The 26,739-nt window shown below is 40.3% G+C and overlaps 1 protein-coding gene across 1 annotated transcript; it reads right to left on the reverse strand.

Moving 5' to 3' along the window:
• Nucleotides 1–8,417: 8,417 nt before the first annotated feature.
• On the reverse strand, nt 8,418–9,864 carry LOC119731280 (QRFP-like peptide receptor). Its single transcript, XM_038204414.1, has one exon. The coding sequence runs from the start codon at nt 9,862–9,864 to the stop codon at nt 8,710–8,712; it is 1,155 nt and encodes a 384-aa protein (XP_038060342.1). The 3' UTR covers nt 8,418–8,709.
• Between the last annotated feature and the right edge of the window lie 16,875 nt (nt 9,865–26,739).

Here is a 26,739-nt window from a genome sequence, read left to right on the forward strand (position 1 = left end):
TTTTATCAGCACCAGTTCGAAAGGATACCTGTGTTATTTTGTAACTCCCGAATTGACTAAGGCATAGATAGATTGCAGTTTTAATGCATCGGTCTGTTGTCGTGTCTGCTAGCTGTGTCGGATCACTTAGCTCTCAACCTAGAGGGCGCAAGTTCTGGTGTTGACTTATTAGGAACTCAACTCAATGAGCCCATTACTGACGAAGTTCTTTTGGTGTCTCACTGGTTTCTCGGCCCACCACACCTCCTTCCCTGTCCATCTATATCACCAGAGGGCCATTTATCCTGAGCCTTCGCTGCCGAGATCGGCCAAACGAGCGAGCCCCGTAAGGCCTACCTTTTACGAAGATGTTAGTCTGTACTTTGCGGACAGTCCCAATTGTATTAAGCCAAGTGATGACGCTGAGTCCGTGTTTGTAAATTACGGCAGTTAATTAAATCTCTTAAAGTACATGACTGACAACGTGCGTTGAAAACCAAACGGACATCTCGGGGATTAAAGTGCACAACGTTAGGCAGTCCTATCCCCGACCTTTGGCTATTTATAAAAAAAACACCTTTTCGAATTTCAGCCCATGAATTCGGACGTTCAATTTGTTGACATACCAAATCGTATTGAAATAAAGGAGGGTCGTCAACATCGAGGTTTCAGCGACACTACGTGAGAAAATTCGAGGCTGTGACGTTTTTGACCTTGCAGGGCTTCTCGGTGCTCTCTAAATTCAGAAGAGTGAACATTCACTCCATTCGAGTGAAGATTCACTCCCACAGTCGGAAACTAGGGACTATATAGACGTTTTAGAGTGAAATTCCTTCAATCGTAAAGATCGAGGTTTCACTCGAGCTGCGACTGAAGTGGTTCTTTTTTTTCAGACTATTTCAATCGAAAATGAGAGTGATTTTCACTCTACAACGTCTAGTCCCTAATTTCACTCTTGGGGCCGGCCTGGGCCTCCAAGTAATCAGGTCCTGTTTCCCTCGCGCTTTTTAATTTCGCGGGAAACACTATCTACGGAAGCTGAAAGTGACCATCCGAGTTTCTGCGTTTCCTTGAGATCTCGGTATAGATGAAATACTGAATTATTTTTAAAAGACGTCTTTGCCTGACTTGTATCTCTGGAAGATGTCCTTAGCTGGTACCGTACGAGTATCAGGGAAAGACGTCCTCCATAGTGAGAAATTTAGAAAAGTCGTCTTTAATATCCATCTTTCGCAGATTGTCAATTTAAGCTTCTGTGGTTCTACCGACTATAGTCGCTGCGGCTGTTGTACATGACGAAATGGCAAGAGAATGTACTTGACATGGAAAATATCACTTTAAATCGTTCTCTCTCATGACGTGCGCCTTGTAACATTGTCTGAGACGTACGTAATCTGCAGGATCATCGTGTTACCCATTACTGTCTAAATTCCAAAGAGTGAAATTAGGGACTAGACGTTTTAGAGTGAAAATCACTCTCATTTTCAATTGAAATAGTCTGAAAAATGAACCACTTCAGTCGAAGCTCGAGTGAAACTCGATCTGTACGATTGAAGAAATTTCACTCTAATCGTCTATAGTCCCTAGTTTCCGACTGTGGGAGTGAATCTTCACTCGAATGGTGTGAATTTTCACTCTTTAGAATTCAGAGAGTATTAATTTATATTCTGTTCGAAAGGTATAATTTGTGGCGGTCATAAAAAAACAATCAGTCTAAGTGCTTTCATTCAATGTGTCTACTGATTGATTGTTTTACGTGGGCAGAGATTTGTTTCACCAAGGGAAAGTATTGTGACCCCCACTCCCAGTAGTTTTTGTTTGTGGACGCAAATAACAACCCTAACCCCTCCGCGTGCATATTAATAAATGTAATAGTTACCAACAATTTTGGTGTGTAGAATATTGTCTCAAGTTCATTAGGCCAAAAAAAAGTCTCCGGTTTCTGGTATGGAGCTTGCCCAAAAAGTGGTGCGGCGACGCGGCTTTTTTTTTTTTTACCTGATTATTTTGCTTCAAATGTGTGCTGATGACTGCAAAATGGTGCCCGACTAAACTTATTGCAAATTTATGGGAGTCCAGAGAGGCCACATAAAGCTTATTCTCGACCATAACCCAATCTAAAAACACGTTAAAATTGTGCAGCAGCAGGATTCCAGTCAAACCAGTGAGTTTGGCGGTTTTGAGACATCATCTTTCATTGAAAAAAAAACTTTTTCATTTTGCCGACGCGCATGGCTACGGCGATGCGCGCGCATACCAGAAACCGGAGACTTTTTTTTGTTGGCCTTATAAACATTATCAATATTTTCACATCTCAACAGTATATTTAGCTTTTATTTCATTCGGATATCACTGCGCGATGACATTATCAAAAGAAAGGGAGTTTCATATGACTCGGTTTGGAGTAGGGTTTCTCACACATAGTGTAACTAGACCGATCCGATCCGAACATCGCAAACATAAACCGACCCTAACTGACTAAATGGATGCCAAAAAACGAATCGAACCGAGGTCGATTTCGCGTCGGTTTGGTTCTTGGTTCAGGTCGGGTTTGCACTACTTCAGTAAATAAAAAATGGCCCGTCTCATATCCAAAACTTAACACTAATAAAATAATATTTCAAACAGAAAGGGGAGACCCATTGGCAATTTTAACATGTAAAGTGGTGGTAAGTTGGGAACCGACGCATTTTTTAAAATGAGTTGACCAACCACAAATATATAACCAACGGCTATTCTCAGAAAATCTGAGAAAAAAGGGTAATCATTATAAAAAGAGAGGGCCATTTCTGTTGACGCTGTTTTTAAACCGAGTTACAGTATAAGAATGGGAAGCACGATTTCGGCATAGAGTTACAAAGTAAGGCGGCACGAGAGGGGAACCCGAGTACAAGCTTAAAAGGCATATATTTGCATTGCATGATTTTGCACGTTTCCAAAAATAACACCAATGAAAATCTCAGCTCAGCAGAGATTGAGCTTTTTGAGGAGAGAACAGCGTAAACCCGCGCTAGTGCACAGCCTTGATCACGTAACAATTGCTACAATAGCACTGTATTTCCAATAATCAGTCAATGAACCTTATCATGCTGCCACCATTCAGTCATGTTCTCTGCCGGTATCCAATAAAAGTACTGAATGATATATTTTTTTTTTTGCAAAAGGGAACCAGACTATATTTTTCAAGATGGCCGCAACATGATAATGGTCTGTTAGTGTTCTTTGGAATGCACCTACATTTCTTGATTTCTTCATAATGACAGCAAGCCAGACGGAATAATTTCACGCCAGTAGGATCTGTAATCCAAGTAAATTGAGGCCTAATAAACAAATATTAGGCCAAGACAACCCGCCCGCCCCGCCCCTCCGTATCGCATTTGCAATTGCTCAACGGTGTTTGCTATTCCTCCCCCGCTTTCAACCCCCCCCCCCCCCATTATAAGCACCTTCATTCGTGTCCCCCTACTGTCCCTCTTTGGTTGATACTTAGGAAGATCATCCATACGATTTGACTTGTACACACACACATCAAATGTGGACCTTCGGTCAACCCTATTATCCTCTAGTAATGAAGGTCCACAATTTCAATGTATACACCCACCCCTCCTTAAAACAAAATGGGGAAAAAAACCGCAAAAGCTTATCCCCCACAATTTGTTTTTGAATCCGACGGTGCTCAGACGACGTGTAGTGTCAAACACAATATATGTTTTTCAATGATCCGGGAACGGCTTTTTTAACCCCAAATTACAATGATTCACCCTTGTGCTTGAAATGTATAAATTGTGCAGCGCGGAAAGACCTTCATCAAATTACATTCAGCTGTATGGAAAGATTACATTTGTTTAGCACGGCAAAGGTATTTTAAACCTGCGATCATTCCCGTGTATCAGGGTGACCGTTTTAGCCGATTTTCGGCTAACTTTGACATATTTTTTGTTAAAAAAAACGAGTTTGACAGAAAATTTGACAGAATGAATTTTTTTGGCAGATTTCTGGCAGAATTCTGCAAAAACCGTTATTTGACAGAAAACCATAGCAAATTGAAAAAACATGTACATTTCTTTAAAAAAGCTTCAGTCTTTTCAAACAAACCCTTGCATAATGGGACAGGTTGGCTGGTTTTGGTGCTGAGTTTCACTGGGAACCGGACTTCGTCGTGACGCAACCGCGTTTTGCTGAAATTTGCTGAAATTGACGCAATAATTTCATAACATCTTTATGTGACTACAGATTGTTTACAATGTATTTTGAACCCTAATTAAGGCAATACTACAAATCTGTATGTGATTTTAAGTGTTTACAGTGTATTTCGACTAATTCTGGGGAATTTGGCAGATTTTTGATAAATCTGACAGATTTTTGAAATGCATTTAGCAGAATTTTGCCATGACCTTACTGTCACCCTGTCGTGTATTGTGGGGAGACAAAGAAAATCTCTCCTGCAGGCGACATTTGATATTTTTTAAGGAAATGAAGCGCCAGCACCTCTCATCCGGCAGTAATTGAGTACCGAAGTTAATGCAACACGCGCACAATGTGTGTAAAAGACATTAGCGCGCGATTCAGCCCGTGACTATGCCGTGAACCAACACGCGCGCGTACTCATTCGCTCATTGATCTCCTTTACTTGATCTCCATTACTATGGAGATCAATGTTTTGACTACACTTTCTCTGGTTCTAACTGACGTCACACTTCGGTACTCGATACCCTCCAGGCTTTTTAATATGTTAACGAACACAAATAGAAATGTGTTTGTACCTCCTCAGGGGGATATTTGAAGCTGATCTAAGACCGAATAAAAATACATGTTTCTCGTCCGGGGTTTTGAAAAAAAAAAGAGGAAAAGGGGCTTTTTATTTTTATTTTTTATTTTTTTCAAGATGTCGCCATTTCAAAATTTCCTGCAACCGTTGGTGTTTCCACTGTTCAAAGACACTTTTCAAATAAAAGATTAGTTGGAAAAGAAAAATGAACATATTTACAGTGTCATTTAGAGTTGTATTGGTCACATATTTCGCAAGTATTTATTTTCCAATGAATTTGTGGACTTTTTCGGTGTATTTTACTGCGTTTTTCAAAAAAAAAACAATAATAAAAAAATCCAGGAGGCCTCCAAAAAGGAAGCGGGCGGGAACGAGAAACATGGGATTTTTTTTACTTCGCCTAAAAAGAGGACATTTCAAATGTTGTAACAATAGAAAATATGAACATTTCAAAAATTAATAAAAACATTGATTGATGAAATCATCGTGAGGTCACGTCATGTTTTGCATATAAGTGTTCTAACTACACACCAAGTTTTATGACGATTGGACTTCCCTTCAAATGCGTTTTAAAAATTGCAGTTTTGATGACGTCCTGGTGCATCACACATTGTCTCAAAGTAAGTTCGTGCTTTTATGACCTATCAAACTAATTGCAAAAAAATAAGGCTAGCATTTTTTGTTTGCAAAATATAAGTTAATTGGTCAAAAATGTTTAAAACAAATCATATACGCTATGACGTGTCATGAAGTCACTTAAATTGTCACGTATAACACGTCCATGTCTATGTACATTAAAGTTTCAACCTAATCGGATTTGTACGTCCGAAATTAAAGTGATTCGAAAAATACACCTTTAATGTGACGTGACGTGACACCCGATGATGTCATCGTGACGAAATCTTTGAGTGATGGTCTAATTGAGTGTCTGCCAAGTCTGAAGTCGGTCAGACTTTAAAAATAATACTAAAACATTAGTTGGCAGTTGAGAGGGCTGACGAGTACCACATTGTAGTCTTACATTAATCCCAAAATATTATGGTAGCTGCCTTCTCTACGTTATTACAAGCACCCCTCCCCGCAATGAATGCGAAAAATAAGAATAGCCAGAACAAAAGTTTGCGATCTGAACATAAAGAAACGGTCAATGATCAAGTTGCGGCAACCAAAAATAGACCTTTATCAGCCCTCCCATTCCTAATCAGTTTGGCACCATTAGCATTGAGATATCGTCCCATTCATGGGAATGCACGGTAGTAGGCCCTACTACTTAGACCTTAGACTGGGACCTTGGCCTATCAATTAGCAGCTGGAACCTTGCACTGTGCAACCACGTAACCGTCGCTTGCGCCGATAGTTATACAGTTTCAGGAAAGCAACGCGGTGCGTACCAGCCTTGCGCAATAGTTATGTCTTGTGGCGTACAAGGCAACAACCAAACTGAGTTAATATGCGACTGCTGTTTCAATTTTTGGGAATGATAAGCTACAAGTAGACATCTGTAGCCGAAGGGAAAAAACACAAAATGTAATTTTGTTCTATTTTTCTCATGAATGATTACATATGGCCAAGAAACGTGTTCCATTGATACCATTTTATTTACGGTTCAAGACGATGTTACAACATGCAATATAACTTCATGGATGTTACTTAATACATTCATAATGTAAACAACACACGCGAAGTATTGGCATATGATAGGCCTACTCTATATTTGTACTCATTAAATGTTTACTCTGAAAGAAAAGGGAATACAATTAAATTTTGTAGGCAATGAGATTCCAAGAAATAACATGCCTGCGACAATTAAATTCATGAAATTTGCTTCTGTGAAAATTTGAATTTATGAAATTTCTTCTTGTCTCTGCGTTAAAGCAGGTAGCACGCACGGGTCCAGGATTTTTTGCAGGGTTGGGGGTGGCTCATACCACACTTTCAATGGGGGCGCTGTTCAAATCCGACGCTCATCAACACTATATTGCAGAATAGTGTTAAACCCCCTAAACCAGCTGGCTCCGACCAAATTTGTGCACAAGCGGATATTACTACCAGTATAATTGTCAGAATTTGGGGGGGGGGGTGTTCACTTTATTGTGGAAAACTGAATTAAGCAGCGTTTCGTCCTCTAATTTTCATTTTGAACATTTATCATTACTTACAATAGATTAGCATACATCCAAGCGTAACAATGTCTATGAGCTTGATGAGCCGGTCTTACTCAATTAATTGAAGGGGGAAACGCGGGTAGTTAGAGCTATATAGACATCTACAAGACAAACACTAGATATTATTGAAGCTAGTATTAGTGGACTATAATGATAAACAATAAGGGAATAAATGTGTGTTCGGGAGGCATTATAACACTCTGTTTAAGACCCGTGGGAGTCTGGATGGGTGATAATTACCCGAGGCGAAGCCGAGGGTAATTATCACCCATCGAGACTCCCACCGGTCTTAAACAGAGTGTTTAATACCGACAGAACACATATTTATTCCCATTCATAAATACCTTTTCGGTCAAAAAAAATCTTTTCGGTCAAAACATTAAAACATGTCAAAAACTAGACGTTGCCAACCTTTTTGTTCAACAATTTTACTTCGTGTTTTACGAAACACCCCTCTGACTATAATATGGAATGCCCCTCCACAACTCAGTACTTTATAAGGACATTGGCGTGCGCCTCGCACGTACTGCGCGATGTCGCGCAAAACGCAGCTGGGCTGGTGTAGTGTGGATTTCGGACCATGAAATACTGATTCACTGGTAGTCTGGTTCCCAGACCTGACAATTATTCCCGACGCTTACGTCTAAATTGTAGGTCAGGCAGCCTCCGTGGCTAAAAATAAACATGACGAAATTGATGGCCCCTTTTCAAAGCTCGGCTTCGTTTCCGATTTCGCTTTATCACTTTTAGCTTTTAATGTTCTGATCAAATTTTGAAATAAATCATTTGCTTTGTAATATCAAACAGTTATGATAATACAGTTTGATGTTTCTGTAAGATAACATTGACTAATGTTGATCTGGAATTTTCAAAATTAGGCACCCAAATAGCACTGTTATCAGGCGGAGCCGAATGAAGACCGAGTTTTGGAAAATCTCGGTAACGGTCGTCAAATTCAAAATTGTACATGACGCAGCAAAAAGTTCGCCCACATGATACGATCCGAGTATATTTGATGCACAAAATCGTTGTTGAATTTCAAGTGTTCTAAATGAAAGCAATGAATGTTAATTATCAACTCATTTAAAAAAAAAATTAATATGCAATTAGCAGTTAATTAAACCTATATTATACTCGGAAATACTCGGGCGCTATACGATTGTCGACGAAAAGAATTCGGCAAACTTCGGACATTTTCGGAAAAAGGAGGAATTCCTCCCGTTTTAGTCACGTGATGTAAATTGTAATACAATGTATTACCGGAGGCTACCGGACCTAAGATTCATCGGGAATAGTCAGAATCTTTTGGTCTGGAAACCAGACTAATTCACTGGTACTACATTGCGCATGCATACGTGAGGAATGTGAACGTTCAACCAATGAAACGTTAAAATGCACCGGATTTCATGGGGGTCCAAGTTTGATGTTATATTGGAAAAGTGTTTAAGACCAGCTAGCCATGTCTATATCATCCGTTTAAGACCGGCCACTTGACGGCCTGTCGACCAATAGGAAATTGCGTAAACTCTCTTAGGTATTTATGAATGCACGATAACAACGAATATCGAAATCTTCATTGGGGATTATATCAATTACATACATTTTTAAATAGTCTGTTTTTGAATCTCCTGTCCGGTACCACCCGAAGTCACATTGCTCGCTTGAATTCTAAGGCACTCCAGTACACTTAATAAGCCTTTTTCCCTTCTTTACTTCATGAAACCATGTTAAATACGGCTAAATATGTTTACAGATGGTGATGTTCTGTGACGAAATTGTGTAAGTGTTTGCAATGAGTTACAAGGTTGTCTGTACAGCATACGGGCTTATCAGATGAGTTGTCGACCTCTTCACTTTCTTCTTGCCGGGTTTCGTCTTAGGACGGACGCAGAGTGTCTTCCGAAAGGTCCGCTTGAAATTTTCGTTCAGGAAGGCATACACGATAGGATTGTTGAAGCTGTTACTGAAGCCAATCAGCTGGACTATGGCTAACATGAGGCGGTTTCGCTCGCTGTCTAACAGGTGGGAGAAATCACGGACAATGCTGACCACGTGGAAAGGCAGCCAGCAGACCGCGAAGAGAATCACTACCACGATCAGCATCTTGGTGGCTCGTCTCTTGTTGCGTAAGGACGAGGCGGTGGCCATACTTCCTGGGGCCTCGACAGGTGAGATGGCCTTGCGTATCCACAGTCGGTGCACCACTCGTAAGTACAAGATGGTCATGGTGAAGACGGGTATGACGTACAGGAACAAGACCAGGAGCAGCGTGAAGGTCTTCTTCTGGTCATGGTGGGCCCAGGCTTCCAGACAGAACTTGTAGGTGGTGCCACTGAAAGGATCTAATTCCAGCTCCACTTCCAGAACAAAGAGCAGTGGAGAGACAAGGAGCATGGAGAACACCCAGAGACCAGCTATCAAGATGGCGGCGCGTTTGGGGGTCTGAATGATGCGTGCTCGTAGGGGGTAACAGATCGCGTGGTGGCGCTCTATCGCAATGGTGGTCAGGGTAAGGACGCTGGAAACCACAGCGACCATGGTGATGTAATTGAGGAGTTTACACATGTACGTGCCTAGTACCCAGTCTACTGTGATTATTTCGACTAGTGTAAACGGGATGCAGAACAGGGTGATCAGTAGGTCAGAAGTCGCCAAGGATACGATAAACGCGTTAATGACAGTGCGCATGCTGCGCTTTCGCGCAACCGCAAGCACCACAAGGAGGTTGCCTACCAGCGACATCAGAAATATCACCGTGTAGGATGTGATGAGACCAGCATCGGCCTTGGTAGACAGATCGTAGGCGATGGGTTCTAATTCTACGTCATACTCATCGATGAACGCGCCCAGGGAAGTGAAGTTCAGACTTGCCAAGAGTTCTTCCAATGTCTTGTTTTCCAACATCAAGTTGTAAGGAACATAACGGTTGTAAGAGTAGTAATCTGAATCCATGATGATAAAACCTGCAAATGCGAAAAACAACATAAAACAACCAAAGCCATTAAGCTTGAAATATTCCTTGACCCATTAAACTACTTTTCGGTGAATATGTATGTCACAAATACCACGCCTCTGATCTGCAGGGCATGTAATATACATATAGATTACAGTAAGATCCTCTTTTATATTCATAGCGGATCGATTATTCTGTTACAAATTTAAAAAGCACATTAAGCATTTGCTTGATAAAAAAACGGTCAGCAGAAAGAGGTAAAAAAAAATCAACTTCGCAGCGCAGTGTTTGTGGACTTTTTTGCCGAAAGTGCACATCCTGATAGCACACATCAATATTAAAGGAATGAGCAAGTGCAGGACACGTCACTGAAGTACTTGATATTCACGCTGACGGAGTACACGGAGCGCTATTTGCCAAGTCAAATAGAGTGTAGCCGCCGGGGTGCTGGAACAAACCCTGGAAATGCGATAACAACCGATTATTCGGGAATAGTCCATAATAACAAGTGAGAATTATTGAAGCGCCGGGGGTACATGCTTTGTACAGTATTGGTTACTGCCGAATCTTACGCCGCGACATATCGTATTTCACATCAGGGTCCGAGCTTCAAGATGCCAACATTATAATTTCCAAGAGAGATCGTTTTCAAAGACAATAGGATTATCAGGTTATTGTAGCCCTGATGCCATAAAGTTCGGCATTTACTATCGGAAAGCTTGTTAAAAGAGGGATTTAGTAATAGCAGACAACTGCAGCAGTTTGGGCCTTATTCACGAGTCGGCCATATTGAATTGAAAGTTAGGTAAAATCTTAAATCTTGGAACTTGCGAAGAGAAATGAAAGCAACTTAATTTAGAATAAATTCCAGTCTGCTTCAATGAATAATTCAAAATTTGCAATTAAATATTCCTAATGTTTAAAGCCATATTTAAAAAAAAAAAGAATGACAGCAAAATAAGGCTGTAATGTGCCTGCATAAATAGTCTGGCACTATCCCATTCAACAGTTAACACTTAATAAAATACATTCAGGGAACTCAACAAAAATGGCCAACTCGTGAATAAGGCCCATTCTTGTTAGACCACAAATCGGTAGTTTACATGTGCAATTGAAGAGTATTCAACGAACAGCTAAAAATATACAATACAGAACTGGGTCACTGCTCAGACCTACCTCGGTCCCAAACAAAATGTATTTAAATTTAGATAGTGAATGTTATCATGAATAGCGAAGAAAAAAACACGACTTGTCAGTCACCCTACGGCGCCTTTCTAGTTAAAAACATGCACCCTCGCAATCTTGTCATCGGCTTTCTGATGATACAAATAGCTTTGGAGAAGCTTATAATATGCAATGATCCGAGAAGGAGGAGGACAGCGCGTGTACTAGGTGCAAACATAATATCAGGACATAAAGCATCGGAGAGAGACTGGAGGCCCCACCAGCAATGGCATCAATGTTTGAACATGACACAAGACGCCGACGAGATGATAGGAAATGTGTTTTAAAGTTGCACAGCCCGTACTATTTTCGGGTTAGATTTTGTTTTTCAATTGCTCGCTTTCCAGCTCCGGAATGAGACATCGACCAAAAAGCCCGCCTGCGTTCAGTACTACGGAAAAAGTACTTTTCAAATTTGTAATTATTTGCGGCTCAACAGTTATTCACCCGAATCTTTTTTGTGCGTTATGGGCACAAAATCAACCCAAAATAAAAACTTAATTGTTTTTATTGGTTTGAAAACGTTTAGAAAAAATGTTTCCGTTTAAATTAAACATACATATAGAAAGTCGTTCGGTGAAAAAAATATCGAATGTGTTAAAGAGCACAGGTATACAACTTTAATTTAGGCACATGCTTAGCTATAATTTATATGACATTATAGTGATGTTTTGGTCAAGACATACATCTTTGGTCTATTTGGTCTCATAAGATGCTGATCAAGCAAACTGGAAGGTTTTCCTGCTGTGGGCGGTTTTGCTCTTGTCGCCAGGACTCATTGAGGTTAATGGATACATCACAGTCGTACGGCTCCTTACTCTTAAAAATAAAACTTCATATCACATCGGATTATCGTTAGAAGAGCTGACGAGATAAAAGCCCCATAAATGAAGCATTTTCATCGCAGCCATTGATGACAGAAAAGTGCATCCGTACGTAAACGGCTGATTTCATGTCATCATCAATCAGAAGTGAAGTTTTGTTCCTATCTTAGGCCAAAAAAAAGTCGGTTTCTGGTCAGCGCGCGCGTCGATTTTAATCATGCGCGTCAATTATTTTTTTCAAATTTTCTGCGGTAGCTACAACAGCGACCTATTGCCGCACCACCTCACATTTTTGTACCAAGGAGCACCAAGAATTGGGAAATTGCACAAAGGCAAGTGATGGAGGGCATCAAGGTAAATGATGGAGGACACCAATGTATATGAGGACACAACAAAAGAAAAATAATACCCACCTTGTCTTTACAATCCAAGCTTGAAGAAGAAGAAAAAGCCCCCCCCCCCTAAAAAAAAACTGCGTCGCCGCATCAATTCCGGAACTTTGGTCTGACCAGAGACCGACTTTTTTTTGCCTTATGGTCATTATATAGTTGTTATAGAAACACTGGCTCTGGATTTTTTTCTCCGAAGTGTTTTGAAATCATTATGGAGACAGGCAAATAGGGACCAGCTTTTCTACAAAAAGAAAGACTCGAAATTTTTTTTAGAATCTGATGTTTGGAATAACAGTTCTGGTTCCCAAATCAGAGCAACATAGCCAAAAGAGGATTAACAAAAAATATTATACATACAATTTTTATGTCTCTTTTTCACATTAACTTTTCTGATACGTGGAATGGTGACGTAAAATGGAAGTGAATTATATTTGACGCCGTCTTCCTGGCTCCTATAGGTTCCACCGATCTGAATCAGGAAACATCATCTGTCTTTGAACTAATGCAGGCTTTAATCCCACTTTGTACATCGGTGACAGACATGTCATGTTTAGACCGTGATATAGTACGTAATTACTACATGTAATACAAACCCGTTTCTCCAGTTTCACAGACGCGCTGGAAATGATCAACAGCCCTATTATTGATATACCAGACGGACTAATTTGACAATTTTGTAACCTGTGCGATTGGGAAAAGACATCATTTTAAGGAAACAAACTTGATATCTTGTAAATAACATGTTACATACAGAAATCACCATAAGTGTTTTTAAAAACGTGCAAGACAGTGGAAAAATACTGCATTAGGATCGTACATAAGACCAAGAATCCATATGTCCGTTTTCGATGTGCGCATTGCGTTGTGCGTTTATTTGCCTTGGTAATACGAGCATGTGAGGAAGGTAGCCCGTAAGATGGACGGGAACAGCAGGAAATTACTCAGAATTGTTGAGAAACGCGATCTCGTAGGAAGGCGGGAAGTTAGAGAAATCAGAACCGTCAGGGTTAAATTATCCACTAGGCGCATTTTGCCAACGAAAGATCGAAGGGTCTCTGTAAAAACAAGGGCAATATACAACCTCAGCACACCAAACCGAAGAAACCTTCCGTCTGAAAACACTCGCGGTGCTGTCTTAAGACGCGAACTCCTGCGATCCCTCAGTATTGACAAGGTAAACAAAAACTTAATTTGCTTGTCAAAATGTCGAAAAGGAGACATCTATTGGTCACTGGCCTGGCTTTGCAGGTGTAACACAGGGCATTATTTGACTTAAAGGGGTACTATCGCTAGTGAAATCCCCGAAAATGTCATGTTTTGGATCGTTTACTTATCCTATTTCAAACATCTGGTTCAAAGGAAACCAACCTAATGTCTTACCGTTCCCGAGAAAAAACGAAAAACCTCGGTTGTTTCGCTCGTGCCCCCCCCCCCCCCCGCCCTGCAAACAGGACGCTGTGATAAGATGATGAGCTTCACAGAATCTTGTGAAGTGGCCTATGACCCATGTATAAAGCATCTGGCTGCAGCTGTTTAAGACCGCTATCCGAAAACTTTCCTGTAGAAATGTGCACATTCCATACCGGATGTGATTTCTGTTTCATTGCGGACCATGTGTACAAAAATCTATAAACTGGAATAAAAGAGTAATGAATCAGTCTTAACGGCCGTAGAAAACCTTGCCAGGTCATGACCGTGATGACTCACAGGTCACAGGTTGCGCAAAATCCAACCAATCAGAGCGCGAATTCATCAGAGTATCCCAGCGTCCTGTTTGAAGAGCGGGGGGTATACGGGCGAACTCGGTTGTTAACATCGGACACGACGGAGTAAGAAAACGGTTTTCCTGTCTTTTTTACTTTCACTCAATGCACGTACGAATGCACAGCACCGTGCTCGCAAACAGCGCGCGGTGACCAATCACCAACGCACATAATATGGTGTCTTACACGTCCGCAGAAGGCGAACACTTTATGGTTGAAAGCACAACTAGTATTAAAACAGCTCGAATTTTTTGGGGTCGCAAATAAAGTGGACCCCGAAAGTTGTTCACGCACGCGTATAAATACAGGAATAACATTAAAACGCCTAGGACAGTTATGTGGATGTTTGTATCCTACTTTTAAATGTTCTTTCAGATTAACATCATTTCGTTCAAAGCGCGTTTTGTAGCCCAATTGGGCTGTTCTAGGACCCAGTGTCCCTTTAAAGTTGCGTTCCGCGTGATATTGTCGGGTTTCATCCCGAAAATAGATTCCTTTTCAAAATCGTTATTTTTCTAGCGATACAAAAGTTATTCACTGTTGAATGAGAAATCGTCCAAAAAATTCGGCGGTGTTTAGTTTTTTCATTGTTAATTTACATTAATTCGAATTATTTGCTTTCAGAAAAAGTTCCGTTCTCGCAGGGTAGGCTGGTTCCCTCCGCACAATCTGTATCGATAATGTAAGGACTGTACACCGTACACAGAAGGGTAGATTGGCCCCACTTAATGCGAAAGTCGACTGGGTGGGCCAACTATAGCTTCACTCATGGACATCACCGGGTTTTTCTTTTCTTGGGGGGAGGCAAACCACCCACCAGAAGCGATGCGAAAAATCATCAGCGGTGAAAAAAATATCGAAAGGTAGGAAAGGGTGGTATACTGTTTTTATGTAGCCGCATTTAAGGCCCCATCTGGTAAAGTTTAAACTATCGACTATACGCCCTTGCCTTTTTTCCATTTTCTTTTTTCTTTTAAATACTTTTAAGGGGGCAAGTGCCCCCTGGTGCCCCGCCTACCTCCTTGCGACCCCCATGGCTCCACCCCTCCACTCCCACATTACATCTGATTCACGCTAGAAAGTGTCATCCCTAAATATGATCTCAAGGTATAGCGAGGTCAAAATACTTCTAAGTATAGAAGTTAAAAAGTAACTGTTGTTTTGTTCGCAAGCCCGCGTGGGTTTGACAAATATACAAGAGAGTTTAGTAATCCGTTGGAGAGCTCGGGTTTCGCACACACTTAAGCTTGGCTCAGAGGGCTTTAAATTTGGCTTCGTCAAAAACCCAAACACGTCAGTGGTATTTCAAAAGACGAATTTCAAAGCTATCCTTGCGATTTGGAACACTGATCACCAAGACAAAGGTAATCACAGCATCTTTTCTGGGGCAGAGAATTGGAGAATTACATGGATATGAAGGCTTTCCAAACTCGCTCGAAATGCAAGAATCCATCTGGTTGCAGGATGTATGAATGTTTGGCTTTAGGCAACTATTTCCGTAATTCGGTCATCGTATTGGTGTTGTTTATGCGCCGGGTTTTCATGCAAACTCATTTTCGTCAGCAAACAAATTGGTACGCACGCAAGGCACGTCCCAGACGGTAATAATTGGCACTTCGAACGCAGGAATCTCCAACCATTCCTATTCGTGTTGGATGCAATAAACCTGCTTTATTTTTTTCTGGGTTAAGAAGTGTGTCTCCAGCATTACCGTCAACACGAATAATTTTGATGCCGGTCTGAAGGGTTAAGAGCTTCTCTGATCATAGAGACTAAATATGACGGAGAAAATATATCGGCGCGGCCTTAGAATGAAATTTTCCGTGATTTTTGACGATCCGTTTTATGCAAAAATGTTGATAACTTAACGGTTAATTTTGCTCACAAAATTAATTTTTTGAAAAGATTGTGTTCTGAGATTTTTTGGGTAATATTTTTTTGGGACACACTTAGAAAAAAATACCTAAAATATGGCACCAGGTATAAATTGTTCCACCGAAAATAAAATCGAACAGGTACATGTATCAATACGAAAGGAATGCACCATCGGTTAGTTGTTTGCAACGTTTATGAAATTGACATTTGATGAAAGATGATGACGCGACACCGGGTGAGTATTACAATCGTAGGGGACATGCTTAATATAAACAAACACTGAGGATGAATTATTGGGGACGATTTATTGTTTATTTTTATCTCTCAGGAGACTAAACTGACGAGTGAAAATAATCTGCTATATGAGAACCTACGGGAATCGTCAAATAGTTTCTACTATTTTGGTTTAGACAATAAATTTCTGAACAAACAAAAAAGACCATTACTACTGAACAAGTTCCTTTAAATGGAGCTTACGCTTTGATGGCATCGGGGGTTAGTCCAATGGATTGGTCAGTGTGTGCCTTGAAATGAAGCGCACGAGCAAAGATACAGTAAGTTTCCGACTATAATTATTGGGATTAAGAACGCTCCGTTCCATACGCATAATTTTTAATCAATTAATCTAAATTATATGGTTATAGCTCAGAACAAAAGGATGTCTCATTTGAAAGCCAAGTTCGATATTGAGATGTGATTTTTGTTCATAACTCTAAAGAAAGAACGGAGAGTAAGGTTTTAACTTCTGCACAAAAACCCGCAAAATGAATCGTATGATGCTGTTGATGACTTTCCCGCCTTCAGGGAAGCACGTACAAAAATCAATTTGAGGTTGGAAGGCATGTGATATACATCGACATTCAGTGTTTGGAGCTAATGGAATACTGACGACAGATATTGTATAATCAGCCATCAGTTGCAGATACCATCATTTAGCGGGCGCTATGGAAATCCGGATCGTGTTTATTTGATTAGTAACAGTGAATATTGACTTCCCTTGCTACCTGTACATGATCCGAAATACAATTAAGTGTGATGACGGCGTACGGTAGCTAAGCACTGTCGTTGTGCGTAAAACTAGCTGCAGGCTTTCGTCTATAATAATACAAATACGCCTACACCTCTTCCTATCCATGAGGCTAACTCACTGTACGTGGAAAACAATTTCTCATGGGACTTGGCTAATTAGGGGAAAATCGTGAAATAAGCCTTCTGGTCAATATTATTACGATAACAAACAGGGGGTGGAATAAGTAAGACAGTCTTTTTCACTCCTCTAAAGTGATACACTTGTCACAATGTTCATCTCAATTTCATTTTCACTTCATTTCATTTCGTTTCATTTCAATATTTAATATTATGACCCCATAGTGTTACCTGTTATTGTGAAATTTGCATTGTTTACTTCTTGTCCATGTTTTCCTGTATCTTTTACAAAAGTGTGAACTATCAACCCAGTATTGTCTTGGAGTCTGTAAGTTAAATCAACATGTGTCATCTTATTACATATTACATCTGGCCCTAGGGTTATAGTCATTATTACTCGTATACCCAAAGCTTTTGTGTCATGTGGTCATGTGGTTCAATTAGTTTGCATCTGACTTTTGTATAATAATCCTTTAGATTATAATGACTAGGAGAAATTCGGAGAGTCATGACGGCGAAGTCAAAATATAACTTATTTTTTCTCTGACTCCACGGAAGTGCAAGCACTCTCCCTGGCGTCGAACTGTGACAAACAAGTCCTGTAGCTTGCGTCATAAGGACTCAGCTAACGACCTGAACGCGCCCCTGTTCCTAGTGCAAGAAGCTTAGAGACCTGAGATTTGCTTTGCTGGCGAACAAGATCAGACACGACTATAAGAACCTCAGGCTTTATAAGGTAAGACACCGGGGGTCTGAGTTTGTACAGGGATCAAAAAGGGTCCTTCAGAAGGAGTTTGACGCACGGGCTGGTGCTTAATGCTTATAACAGGCCCTTTTGATATCTTTTATAAGCACTGTGCATTGGGTCAAATTGTTGAGACCTCTATATCGTATTGCCATCTGTCTTACTGTAGCCACAACGGACGATACTCTGCAAAATATTGCATTACCACAATAAAGTCTCAAAAAACACAGCTACGTTTAAAATATTTGTATCCTTTTGAACCTTTAAAAAAGGTTCACAGGAAAAACGAATTCTTTTTGCAGTTTTAAAACGTTCGATATTCGCTCAAAATATAAGCACGTGCCTAATGACCAATGCGTTCCGTGAACTAGCACCTCCTCAACGGCAAAACTGACAGAGAGCGCCGCCATTGACGGACACATCGGAGTGTCATGGCCTAGCGGTTAAGCACCAGACTCATGTCCTAGTGTTACAGAGGCAAGAGTGACGTGGGTTCGAGCCCGGGCGCGGACACTTGTGCCCTTAAGCAAGGCACTTAACCATTCTTGCTTCGTCCTTCGGATGTGACGCAAAGCCGTAGGTCCCGTGTGTTGTATAAGGCCTAACGCACGTAAAAGAACCCAGTAACGCTTATCGCTAAGAGAAGGGGTTCGCCCCGGTGTTTCTGGCAGGAAGGATGTGTATATCCTGCCCGTGTGACCCCTGAGAAGGGGGTGTTGGTGCAGTATTCATCAAGACAAGAGAAGACATGGACGCCACTGCCGCCCTGTGAGTGTTCACGTTTCAGGTTCGCACGACCGGCACCCTACAATGCGAGTTTCTTCTCGACTATTGTCAATTGAAATGATTTAAAGCTGTCTTTCCGCGTTATTTCGAGTTTTACCCGAGAATTGATTTTGGGATTTGTAAGTTCAATTTTTTTTCCAGTAATACAATTTTTTTCACTTTTGAATGAGACTTCGAAAAAAAAATCCGCCCACGTTTAGTTATGGGATATGTCCTTGACAATTTGAGATTTTTGTGTGCATCTTTGTGTGCGTTATGGGCGCAAAAGCAGTCCAAACTAAAAGCGTAGTTTCAGAGGGTTGAAAAAGTCCAGAATAGAGAACAATTGCGGGTGCGCAATACGTTCTGGCCGCCTTGCATGGAAGTCTTGCATAAAATGATTGTGCGTACAAGCCTGGGCCGACGTCCCACGCGAAAATCACGCGCTGAAAATTGATCAAAATAAGCCTCCTACGTTTCCCATAAAAAAAATAGCGCGCTATATACCACTTGACTGTAACATTACTGCACATTATCTTGCCTCCATTTACACAATTTTCGTAAACAACTTTACAAATTGTTACAAATAATTTCATTTCATTTCTTTTTTTCCTTCAAATTAACGTTTGGTGGTTATTTGTCATGGGAAACTTAGGAGGCCCATTTTTGGTCAATTTTCCGGGGAAGTCATTTGCAAAATAAGACGCACATGCGCATTGATCAAGACAAGGCCCGTCTTCCGATAACTTCGTCAAAAGTGCATTTACTGACGACGGCATTGCATTTGGTCAATTTTTGGTCAGTTGGTAGTCATACTTTAATATAATGGGAAACTATATGGGGCTCGTTTATGGTCAGTTTTCCGGGGACAGACCTACAGAACCACCGACCAACCGCCCGACCGACCGACCACGAAGTGACATGTAAAAGCTCCTGCCAGATCTTAAAAACATATACATATTAACAAACTGTTCATTCTTCAAAAAAAAAAACATTCGCTGAGTCTCCAAATTTCTTTTCATTACTCACAAGGATGGTTACACCTCTATGTTCCGACACCCCTATGTTCCGACTGCCCATATTCCTATTCCTAACCCTAACCCTAACCCTAACCGGGAGTAACACAATCTAGGTTGTCGGAACATAGGGGTGTCGGAACATAGAGCAGTCACCACAAGGATCCTCTATTCAAACAACTCAAACTACGCAACCTTAAAAACATGCCTCCATTTGTACCTTTTGTTTCAAGTAACTTCTTAATATCTACTTGTTATTTACCGGGTGTTATTCTATATTTACTTTATTTACTTGTATTTTACGAAATGTGAAATGGAAATAAGTGTTAATGCATAAAATTGAATTGAAAAGTAGGGTTTTTTTTCGTTTCAAGTAAAGCATACAGAATGAAAATTCGTTGGGATAAAACAATCGACTATATACGGGCGGCAACATCATGGGTACATAGAATCACCTGGAAAAGGACCTACCAATTTAATGAGGAAAAACCTTCTTCAAAGTTAAGATAGGGATGGTACCAATATCCCTGAGAAATTAGTCCGCCTGAAATGGTTCCGATCGAGAAAAAAAACTCATGCAATTTTTTTTAAAAAAGACAGAACCCACTAGCACATTTTTTTGTGCGTTAGCAACGCAATCCAGTTACGTACGTGCATGTTGTGTTCTCTCGAATAGTCTAGTTACCACTGAAGTATAACTCCAACAGATTAACTGTTTTTTTAGCAATTGTGTTGCTTCAAACGATGACAAAGAGGAACCAATGATGCTATATGTACCTTTAAGACGCCATTCTATCAATATTGTTGTTGCATCACGGCGAGTAGCTTGAAAATAACATAGCTGAGGAAAAACAAAATACATGAGATTGTGCTCAGAATACACCATCTTACTTACCAACCAGTAAACAAACAAGACACAGTCGACAATTCGTCTTTGAAGAATTCTGAGCTTCTCTGAAGAGCCTTTCCGTACTTAAATTTCAGTAACACCAATAGCAACGAATTCAGCCCTGCCAGTACAGACAAACCCAAGTCTGACGACAACTCACAAGACGTTCTTGACATTCGAAATACGAAACACGAGATAATCGAAGAACACTCGTGAGAGCGCAAAATTCCTTTCTATACATGTACAGGATATTGCACGGACATTCCAGAAAGCAGTCAAGTCTGTCTGACGACTCGCCGCACAGGCAACGACATAAATTTACCCGAGGATGAAATGGCTGCGGGAAGTGACACGCCTGGGATTAAGTCGTTGCGCGATTGTGAAGAATTTCTTATTATCGGGAAAGATTTCAGTTACGAAAGTGACACTAAATCATTTATTTAAGTACCAAGATAAATCAAGCTTGAACACGCGATACTTGTGACCTTGCAACTGTAGTTCAAAGGATTCATGTGATGAATTTTTCTTGGGATCACATTTTGTGCAAATGTTTACCCCTCTTAAATGTATGAAAACTATTTGCCATCCCTTTTTGGTTGAAGAATGCACTTCTTTAAACATTTAAAATTGTCCATGCTTTTCCGGAAAACTAATGGGGCGCGCAGTTGCTTGATGTCATTTCAGGAAGACACTGTTCTGTTTTGGGGTTTTCTGTTCAAATTGTGATCCCGTAATTTCGTTATTGAAATGATTTGTTGAGAAAGGGTTGCTCATTGGCTTATTGCCATGTACCTATACAACAACGAATCACACACACACACGCAAACGTGTGTTCACCGTCGATCGTAGACGTCCTATTGTCCCTCTTTGTTTGTACCCTAACTTTTTAGGAAGACTCCCATAGGTTTTGTACACGACCCCAATCGCGGACGTGTGCTGGGAATCGTGGACGATATTGTTCTCTTTTGTTCTCTGGTATATTTCGTCCACGGTTTGAAAAGATGAACACGTACACACAATTATAACAGCAAATATCCTGAAAGCTGGCAACTGTTTGTGCTGAAATAGCTGTAACATTGATACTTCTGTCCGGAATTACAGCACAGTTTTGCTCATGAATATGGAATTTGCATTAGCATAAAAGCCATAAAGGCACCAAACGACGAAAATTGAAAATGAGGTTAAATGGGACACAAAGGTGCATTTTAAAAAATACATTGCATGGGCCCTTTAAAGTATGTCAAAGATACCAATTTCCGCATTACAAAATCACTCGAATTTCAATCTGAATCGTGGCGATGAAAATTTATCATCATTGCCATAAAAATTCAGAACATAAAAAATCCAATAGAGAACGTAATTTCCGCGTTAATTAAAGAAACAGAAGATCATTATACACTTTTGTTGAATTTGTTCCGCCGTATACAGAAATATACAGAACGTTTATGTTATCATATTATTCCCCCCTCCCCCCCCCCCCCCCCCCACAGTGTTTCAGGTTATATTCGAAGAAAATAAATATCTATAAATGTATGTGTACCATTAATAAACGTATATTTTCCGCAAGTCATAAAATGACAACATTAAGACAAATCAAAGGGAAAAGTGTATCTGGATAGGGACAGGTTTATGTTAGAAATCAAATAAATGTTCGGGTGCATTATGTTTCGGGTCGGCCTATAGGCCTATAAACTCATGTTTTTGGCCCCCCCCCCCATGACTGGAGCAGATCCGTTTGAAATTCTGCCACAGACGTTGTTTTTAAGACCCAGATGCGTAGTTTGAATCATCGCTTAAATCTTACGCTTGTAGATACTGATTTAAAGGATACAATTTGGAATCTTTAGGGCAATAGCGCTTTCTGTATGGCTTTTTCTCCAAAGCTTGAGCAACGCGCCTGTTTGGTTCAACAAAAATCAAAACAAGTCTGCAAACCCGAAGGTCTGATAATGAAGGATATTCGTTCACTCATTCTCGGTTTTTTTTGCGTTCCGACCATAATAGCTTTCTCGAGGGCAAAACAAATCCTCATTTTATTCGATATTTATACAACATGAATATTATAGCGAAACTAGGCCGTTGTGGCAAAATTAAGTTTCTACTTGATCCAATAGGCCAGCGTATTGTCCTCTGATTGAGTGACAAGACTGCCTGGCTGACTGACAATAAACTGAAACGTTCGGGTCCAGCTCGGCGATATATAGGCAAACCCGGTCTTCTTCAATTTTATATTCTGAAAGCACGGAGTAACTTACCTCTACAGTTCTTACTTATGAGCGATTGTTGCGCTTCAGACGAACCACACTGAAGTCCTCATCAGTGTGCCCCTTGAACGATGCACAAACACGCCGAGAGAGAGTGAGATGAACCACTGACTTCTCTGCCTCTCTCAGCCTCATGTTATCTGGAGGATTACTCTCCGTACGTCATGCCTGGAATGTGTCTGTTAGATGAGATTTGTTACTGCTGCCAGAACGTAGGCCAGGCTTCATCAGCAGTGATCAGGCGGATGGTTTGTGCCAATGAAACATGAGCGTGGTATGCTGACATATCCATGCGCGTAATAACAAGCTAGCGGTAAACAGTTGGACGCTGGGGACCGAATTACGTGTGTAATTGGCGCAGATGGTCTCGGGAAAAAATGTTGGTCGACTTGTTCATAATTGGTTTCAAGCGTGTTATCCGCCTTGTGCAGAAGTACCCCCTCACCGGTTGAAAAGAGAGGGCCGGTTGGGAGGGCCGTTCAATCAACCTCGTCCCCAGTGCTTACTTTATTTCCAACCTCGTTTCCAATAGTAAGCCCTGATAGGAAACTTTCTTCCTGTATCCTGATTCGATACCGCAATTGGCTAGGAATTGATTTATATCGTGTACTTGGTGTTATTATTCACAACGTGCAGTACGTGTTTTCGCGATCATTCGTCCAAGACTTGTTCATATTAATATGAAATGTGATACTGCATGTTGTCTCGTTAAGATCGTAACCGTTTAATTAAAATAAAATCGTATTTTCGCAACTCATGCCATGCTCGCGCTGCGACGAATTGATTCTGTTTTTACCCCAGACATCTCATACAAAAACAAATGCAAATGTAACGCACAGGCAGGCACCAGACAATTCCTCATTTGCATACGTGTTCAAAAATCTTGCACATGCGGGGCGTTTTCGAATCCCTGTTCTTGACAACACGCGTGTAACACGAGAACGTGTTCTCGAGCTGGTTGTTACGAACGCGCGGGTGCGTGTCGCATCGATATAAAGCAATGCAAAATGGCCGACAATCGTCTGAATTTGTACTTAGGCCTATTCCAAATGAACGAAGACGACTGTTGCCAAACCGGACATGCGGGGATGAAATTGCAGACCTGCACTATAATGGTATTCTTATTCCAATCATTAGGGTATTAGCACACAAAAAAAAACACAAAACAAAAATACGAATCTGCACAGTCCGCCATTTTGTTCAAGCTGCACCTCGCCGAACCCTCCATCAACCGGGGAGTGAAAAAAATCGATCCGCGAACGCCCTCTCGGGTCTGTTCGTCACGTTCGAGACCGCTGTTCTCGTGTCGGGTTAACCCGAGTGTTGTCAAGAACAGGGCTTCGAAAACGCCCGCAAATGACCCAATACCAGGGTGAGAGAGCAGGTAGTGGTGGGTGCGTACAACTCGACCCCCTGGGGACGAGGTTGCCGTTCAATCAACCACAACTCCATGGGCTGCGCACTTCCTTTCCAGTTTGCTCATATTAATATGAAATGTGATGCTGCATATTGGCGGGTCAGATTGTAACATTTTAACCTCCAAAAAAAATCGTGTTTACATAACTCACGGCGCGACGAATTGATGCTGTTTCTACCCCAGACACTGCATATATACACAAACGCAAATGTAACGCACATGCAGGCACCAGACGATTCCTTATTTGCATACGTGTTCAAAAATTTTGCACATGCAAATGATCCAATACCAGGGTGAGAAAGCAGGTAGTGGTGGACGCGTACTGCTCGACACCCTGGGGACAAGGTTGACCAGAGATTAAGATCCCGCAAGACGTACAAGGTTGTAACCAACATGGCGCAGCAAGATCGTACATAAAAGGGTGCATGCAGACCACTAAAAATCCATAAATTCCTGCGCGCGGGCTCATTGAAATTTTGTGATCCCACAGGAAATATTGAATAAGAGGTCTTGCGGCTATGATTGGGACTGATCGTTAAAACATTTCTGGACCTTTTGAAGTCAAAAGAACAATGGGGTCAGGGCACCAGACTAAATCGATACAGAGTGCCAGGCTAATATATAACGCATGATTCCAAAATGAATACATGGCTACGTCACTAGATATGAACATTTACAGCGTTTTGATTTGAACATTTACAGCGTTTTGTTCAAAAATATGTCTGAATGGAGTGCACTGTGTAAAACCACTCTTTAAAACTGTATAAAGGCCTGCAAATGCAAACAAACGAATTTATTTGTTTCAGGGCATTTTATTTTTTTTCAAATTTCGTTCGGAAAAGAATTGTTTTATTTTAAAAAAGCATGTTGGCCTATATTCTAACTTCAACAAGTTGGGTTCAAATTTTTATAGATTTTTTTTGTACTCTCTGTATTAAAGGACGAAGAAGAAACATCTCTTCACTTTTTTGTAATTGCCATTATATTATTTATTTCTGGAAATCAATTTTATACTTGTAGATTGGATCAAGGACATGACTATACTAATAATGGTCTCGCCAATGAGCTATTCGTTTGGTGCTACCGATACTAGGTTTAAATTTCATAATCTTATTCTTTAATATCTCGATTTCAAATTTATAAAATGGTAACGAACGACAAACGTCCTTCAATCTTTGTCTTTGTAGCTTAAAACAGATCTCAAGAGGTACTATATCTGTGAAAAAAATATATGTGTGTTGTTAATGGAGTTTTTCAGAAATTGTAAAATTATTTTGTACTTTGTCAAGAGTAATCTCATTCGAACGAAGAAAGTAGCCGTTTTACGGAAACAGGAAACGGACTTTCCACTTGAAAAAAATATTTTTTTGCATCTACATAGTCAAACAACAATCTAAAGCGGTGACTCAAAAACAAAAATCTAAACTATAAAGAAAAAAAAGAACTGACGATGAAGTTTTGTCAAGAACAAAACAAATTCTTTTTACTCATTTTACTTTTACTTGTCAAACAGGGGCTTTAACTATGAAAAGGGGCTTTTTTCTTTTTTACTGAACAGATTTCCGCAAAATTCAACTAATTTTTTGATTCATTTTTGACTGGAGTTAAGAAATGAAAACACGACAGTATCAAACACTGAAAAGTTAATAATTATGGTAGACAGACAGATTTGCATCTACAACTATAGGTTTTCCCGGACAATTTCGGAAAATGTGCGTTTGAATTTGTAAAACATAAATTCAATTTGGCGCCGAATTTGAGAACGACGTACATCCTGGTTTCATTTTCGCAATAACTAGCATTCGATGTCATTTTGCATCAATCAAATGAACGAATGTGCATAACGTTTCATTTAAGGGATTACAAATACGTGATTAGATTGTCGGTTTGGCGTATGCGTTGCCGATTATTACGAATGTGCAATCCAATTCGCAGAAAATCGATTGTCTATTGTGACACAGGCTGAATTGAACATTCCTTTTCATTTGTAACAATTTAAATTCGCATCTTCGGCATTCAATTTAAATAAATTATTTAGGCCTATACAAATCATGATACAACTTTGATTTATTAATTAATGATTCATTAATTAATCAATGTATGCCTTATTGATCATTAATGTGTTTGTTCTTATATACGCGCCTATGTGAAATGTAGGCAAATGAAATGTGAAAATGATATTTAATATGACCAATATGAAATCACTCAAAATAATCTTGTAGCCATATTATTGAGACGGTAAAGGGACACATCACGTGTCATGTTACATGGGATCTGCATGGGGACTTTTTGAATATTCAAAAATTCAATCATTCAATCAACCATTCCTCAACTGTTACTTTAACACATAAGTGAATTCCAATGCTTGACCAGGCATACGTTAAATAACACTGCGAGGGAAATCGGCTGCACATTTAGCGAAAAAGATTGATGATAAATTAAAAGGAAAACAGGATTGCGGATGTGCCTCCGATTTCGCGCTAAAATGAAATGTCAATAACACTAAATGCAGTGCACATTCGGGAAATCGTACGCTGATTTTTTACGACTGAAT

This window comes from Patiria miniata, unplaced genomic scaffold, assembly GCF_015706575.1.
Source record: "Patiria miniata isolate m_02_andy unplaced genomic scaffold, ASM1570657v1 HiC_scaffold_23, whole genome shotgun sequence".
Classification (NCBI taxonomy): Eukaryota; Metazoa; Echinodermata; class Asteroidea; order Valvatida; family Asterinidae; genus Patiria; species Patiria miniata.

Coding starts and splice junctions, on each gene's coding strand:
- LOC119731280 (XM_038204414.1), bottom strand. CDS start 9,864: ATGGATTCAGATTACTACTCTTACAACCGTTATGTTCCTTACAACTTG.